The sequence below is a fragment of the Branchiostoma belcheri genome, unplaced genomic scaffold (assembly GCF_001625305.1).
Source record: "Branchiostoma belcheri isolate BF01 breed outbred unplaced genomic scaffold, Haploidv18h27 scaffold8, whole genome shotgun sequence".
Taxonomy (NCBI): domain Eukaryota; kingdom Metazoa; phylum Chordata; class Leptocardii; order Amphioxiformes; family Branchiostomatidae; genus Branchiostoma; species Branchiostoma belcheri.
In genome coordinates this window covers 4,056,879-4,062,417 of record NW_017804464.1, presented here as the reverse complement: position 1 = coordinate 4,062,417, position 5,539 = coordinate 4,056,879, and the positions used below count along the sequence as shown (strand labels likewise).

The 5,539-nt window shown below is 42.9% G+C and overlaps 1 protein-coding gene across 1 annotated transcript in view; it reads right to left on the bottom strand.

Moving 5' to 3' along the window:
* Positions 1–1,855: 1,855 nt before the first annotated feature.
* Positions 1,856–5,539, bottom strand: part of LOC109486169 (EF-hand calcium-binding domain-containing protein 9-like) — a 5,073-nt gene continuing 1,389 nt past the window's right edge. Inside the window, exons 3-4 of the mRNA XM_019789876.1 lie at positions 2,763–2,939; positions 1,856–2,238 (exon numbers count right to left, since the gene is read on the bottom strand). Coding sequence (XP_019645435.1) covers positions 2,050–2,238; positions 2,763–2,939 — 366 coding nt within the window. The 3' untranslated portion in view covers positions 1,856–2,049. The remainder of the gene's footprint in view (positions 2,239–2,762; positions 2,940–5,539) is intronic.

The window sequence follows — 5,539 nt, the reverse complement described above, 5'->3', positions numbered from 1 at the left end:
CTTTTTGCTGTTGTTGTCATGCTATATTTGTACTGGATGGATTTTATCACAATGCAAGTATTTCATATGGATTTTAAAGTGTTATCGCCCAACAGTTATGAGCCAAAAAGATTTTGAAATATCTCAAAATTAAAAATCTGTGTTTATACATGTGAAAGGAAGTGTTACAAATGTACATGCAAGGCATTGCAATTTATGACGGTGCTTATGGAATTTTGATGGCAAAAGGAATATTATGTTTTTCATAACTGGTACATTTATATTCCTAAGTTCCTTCCTCAGCTTTTAAACAGATTTGGGTATGTGTTGCAAAGAGCTGCGGTGGTTCTAATCTCCCCAATGAGTTTGAAGCCATGTGTTTTTACCTTTGTGATTAAGTGGTATATGGTTAAAGAAAGAACTGTAACCAGCTTCAGCACTCAATGACTACGGTATTTCTCTTCCAATGGTGTAACAGTGTAGTGCTGGATCTTGCATCCAAATGAAAGCACTGCACTTGGAACTTCAGTTGAAGTGTACTGGGAAAAAAGATGTAAAACTAAAAAAATGTAATGCAGTATGGTATGATTGGGATCTACCATTTCTTGTACTGTGATCTAGGTGCTCAAGATCAGACATGCATTTGTCAGAATTTTTGTAGAATTCCTGCACTGATGCAAAGTCTACCCAAACCAGCCACTGCCACGCTCTTAAGACTATTCCATTTGAAAATCTTACAAGGGGTGGTCCGTATAGCCCTTTCATGTTGAATGGACAATTATCCGGACCACCCCATGTGTATTTTGAATGGAATATTCCTTCGGTACATGTTCTTATATGGAAGCTTTGTACTATTATCATATGTGAATCATTTAAACATGAGATTCTATGTGCCATTTTGTACACAGCTTTTAATAGGGTGAATCTATTCTACAGTGTTAACCATACATGGTGTAAGGAAAGTCTCTTACCATGATGACAAGATTCCAACTTCTAATTGGTCATATATTTAAAATAACTGAAAGGAGGTTGTTGCTGAACCAATCAGAGCCTAGATAACAACTTGTTAGAACAATTGCATCTTGAAAATGTGATGCTGCAAAATTTCTGTCAACTTGGTAAGGAAAGTGTTTAGAACAATATGTATAACACTATATATGTATTGTGTTTTGGCATCTGAAAGTTGGGTGAGATTTTATCCTGTGCACATTTATTTTTATACGACATGGCAATACTGTTACGCAGAGAGTTGTATGCCTGAGGTATGGATTCTTCCCATGAGTGTCATGAGTGAATACTGGGCACCTCAGTTGGTGACACACCACCCTTCATGACTTCTACAGAACAATAAACAACTGAAAGGATAACCTCGAAAAAATATGGTGTTTGTCGTTTATTTACAATAAATCTGACAGGTAGGATTCACAACACAGAAATGTCTTGCTTTTGTGGCAAAGAAATCCATTTATGGTAAGGAAAATTGTGTAGCAATGTCTGGAAGGATAGTCTTTGAAGCATCATACAAATGTACAATGTATATGGTTCTTTGATGCAAGCTTATTTAGAAAAGGCCATGTTGATTTGATTATATGGATGACATCCACAGGTGCATGAACTTCTGTCCGTCCAAAAGGAGCAAATACATGCCGTAAATTGAAAAAATAATATAGAGAAACAATACTTATATCACAGAATGTCAAAATCCATTCCAAAGGACCAGAAGAAAATGTGAAGTAATTAAAATGAGTCTATTATTCACCATGCCAATTTAAAAATTTGTTTAACCATGAATACCTTAATTTCAAAATAAAAGCACTTTTTTTTCAAAACTTTTTTTTATTCCCACGCTCGCATCAGTTTTGGGGTTTCCAAAGGATGTCATCCATATAATCAAATCAACATGGCCATGGCCTAACGTCTAGCATTGGACTAGCTAAGTGCAATACAAAAATTCAGGACAAAGTGGAGGAAATACAGGACATTAGAAGACTCTTTATTACTATAGAAATTTTGATGGGATAACAAGATCTAAAACATCCCAACATGTTGCAGTCCAACTACATATTGTTGTCATTGAATGACACAATAAGCTATGATTCCCTTTTCTTCAAGTCTCTCCTTCAGTTCTTGTTTCTTCTCCTCTTTTTCCAAAGCCTTTTCCCGCATCTCCTCGGCTTTCTGTAACATCTCCTTCTCCAGTTCCTGTTGTTTGTCGATACAGGCCATGGCGAACAGGCGGAACTCCCGATAGTCCAGCTCCTAATGTTGTAATATAACAGAAGAGGAGGGATCAGGCCACAGCAAGTAATGTTTATGGATGACATCAGCACGCGCATTAATTTTCGCCTGATTTTGGGGAAGGAAAAAAGAAATTTTGTTGCCCTCTGACAGTGGTCAACAATGGACAAAGATGTCTGAGGCCATGAGGAGAGGAGACAAGACAAGGCTCTGATGTAATGTTTTGTCTATAGCTATTACTTTGATGCAGTGATGTATTTCCTTTCTTTTATATTTGATGCTTGTTGTGTATATGTGATATTCCCACTGAACCAAAACATTTGTACAATGATTGAAAACCCATTTTTTTACAGTTACAGATACAGATGATGGCAAAATTTGAAAATTACCGCTTTGTTTTTTTCGCCCTATCGCAATTTAGATTTGGAGTCTGTGCGGAGGATGTCATCCATGAAATTTACTTGCTTTGGCCCTATTGGACTTAACATGGCAAGTGTACAGTAATTTTTGGAGTTACAACACTTTTGCGAAGAAAGCTAAGCCACCTGGTCTCCTGAGATGTCGAATTCATAGAAGATTTCGTTCATGGCTCTTTTCTTGAAGTCGAAGAGGTACGTGAGAGCCCGGAACTCGTCCGGAGTGATGGTGTTACTGCCATCGATGTCGATCAGTCCAAAGATGGTCCGACAGTGGCGGTAGATGAACTGTTTCTCTACATGATCCTGTGGATACAAAGCCATTTTCACATGATCCAAGTCCATTCCTTCAAACCATATATCTAGATATATGTGTTGTTGTTTCCAATCGTTATATTATTTGCGTGTCTGTTGGATAACAAGCAAATGACAATAACATCATAGTTTTCAGCAGTTTCTGCTGTACCAAGTTTTCAGCCCAAGGACAGACGCTTTCTTCCCTCTCTGCACCAACTACTGTTCCTCATAGCCTGGTTACTAAACCTGTTACAGCTACTGAACTCTACATTTTCTCCACAAGGGGCATCGTGCTGTCCACGGCACTGTTGGCTGGAAGGGATGATGTGCTATCCATGGCACTGTTGGCTGGAGGGGGTGACGTGCTGTCCATGGCACTGTTGGCTGGAAGGGGCGATGTGCTGTCCATGGCACTGTTGGCTGGAATGGGTGATGTGCTGTCCATGGCAATGTTGGTGGGAATGGGTGACGTGCTGTCCATGGCACTGTTGGCTGGAGGGGGTGACGTGCTGTCCATGGCACTGTTGGCTGGAGGGGGTGACGTGCTGTCCATGGCACTGTTGGCTAGAAGAGGTGATGTGCTGTCCATGGCACTGTTGTTTGGAAGGGGTGACGTGCTGTCCATGGCACTGTTGGCTGGAGGGGGTGACGTGCTGTCCATGGCAATGTTGGTGGGAATGGGTGACGTGCTGTCCATGGCACTGTTGGCTGGAAAGGGTGACGTGCTGTCCATGGCACTGTTGGCTGGAAGGGGCGTCGTGCTGTCCGTCAGATGAGCTGTGGTTTTGTCAGCAGGATGATTTGTTACGTCATCTGTGGGTTTGTTGGCGAATAGTCCCACATCTCGCTTCCACTCCATCACAGTTTCATCATTGCTTTGGCACATTTGGTGTTGTTTGGCAACTGATTTTTTTTGGTTTGTGCATACTCCCATTTTGGATAGCATTCTTTTAGCAGATTTTGTTGTCCCACCACACTGCAGAATGGCGTCTATGGTGTAGGCCAAAGCAGACATCCTTGGTTCTGTACCGCGAATAGCTACTGATGCTGCGACACATGTGTGAACTGTTGAGTTGTCAGAGACTGTGGACAGTACTGTATGAAGAAGAGGTGCCCGTGCCTTCAGCTCTGCCTCCATGTCACTGTAGTTGAAATTCTGCAGGTCGTGTGGTGTTGTTTTTCGCAGGATGCTGGGAGACGGTGATGTTGCCATGAGTGATGTGACTTCCGCCTTTGCCTTTTCTTTCAGCTGCTCCATGATGTGACTTGTCAATGCTGGATGGTGCATGATGAGCTTTGCACTCGTTCCCAGGTTCCCTTTGGCAAGGTTCTCCACAATACCAGAAACCTCTGATACACATTGATGGGTATAGACCTTGCCAGGGTTGCTCGGGTAATTGATGGTAACCTAGAGAAAAGAAAGATGCATGTCAGTTGTATAGTGAGGGAGCCCCGGGGTCACAGAAAGTACATGTAGGGCATCTGGGGCAGACAGGTTTTCCCAAGGGTGACCAGGAATGTGGGCATGTCAACAACCAGAGCTGGGAGACATTCCTGTAGACATTCCATGCAAAAGGACAAAATGCCAGACAGTAAGTGAATACAATTCCTAGAATTCTTGCGAACTGCACACAATACAGCTGCTGTACCATTAGGCTCCTCCCTGAGACGTCGCCAAAAGCTGATGTCAAATGGTCATCGTCGACTCGACGGACGAACAACAATAGACCATTCTACAAAGCGTACCAACACATCGCTACACGGCACGGCAGAGAAATGTGCAAATCATACCTTTGTGACGCTCGTTCTTGCTGGAAGGTGGCTCATATTTTTCTTGACAAGCTGCGCACCCGATGTCACGGCTGTTTTTGGCGGCGTTTCTGACATCAGCCGTTTCTTGGGGTCATGCGGTGCTTCGGACGGGGTTTCTTCTCGGGCGCGTTTTCCCCCTGCTGTTGCATTTGGCGCTGGAGACTTCGTCGGTATAATGTCCTTGGTCGGTGTATCCTTGACCTTGCATCCTTCTTTTTCTCTCCACTTCTCCAGGGTTTTCATGGACTCCTGGACCCGGAGTACCTGGCGGTAACATTTCTCACAGATTCTGTGAGACTTGGTGAGGTCCTGTTCTGACAGGCTTACGCCTAAGGACCGCAGGATATCTGCAATCGGCGGTCCACTCGACTTCTTCTTGGGTAACAAGGACTGAAAAATATTCCTAATGTGCTGCAACGTGCCATGTATCTTCTGATTTGACAGGCAAAATCGGCAAAAGTTGTGGAGATCGGGCAGCGTCTGGCCACGAGACATCGCGACAAACTGACTGCGTGACCTCTGATAACAAATAACAGATGGGGTGAAAAACGAAAGGTCACCCAATCAACTATGAGCTCAATAATGAATATTTATGAGCCAGCTACTTAGTGACTTAGTGCATGTACTTTTATAATACTAGTAAATTCGTTGGGAATCAAGCGGGTCCAGACCTATTTGCAGAGAGGATGTAGGACTCGGGAGCTACTACTCGGGAACTATGATAGGTTTGGTAACCAGGCTATTTCGTTATTCATAATTTTCTCACTCTCCCTCACTCTCACTCTCCTCTCTCTCTC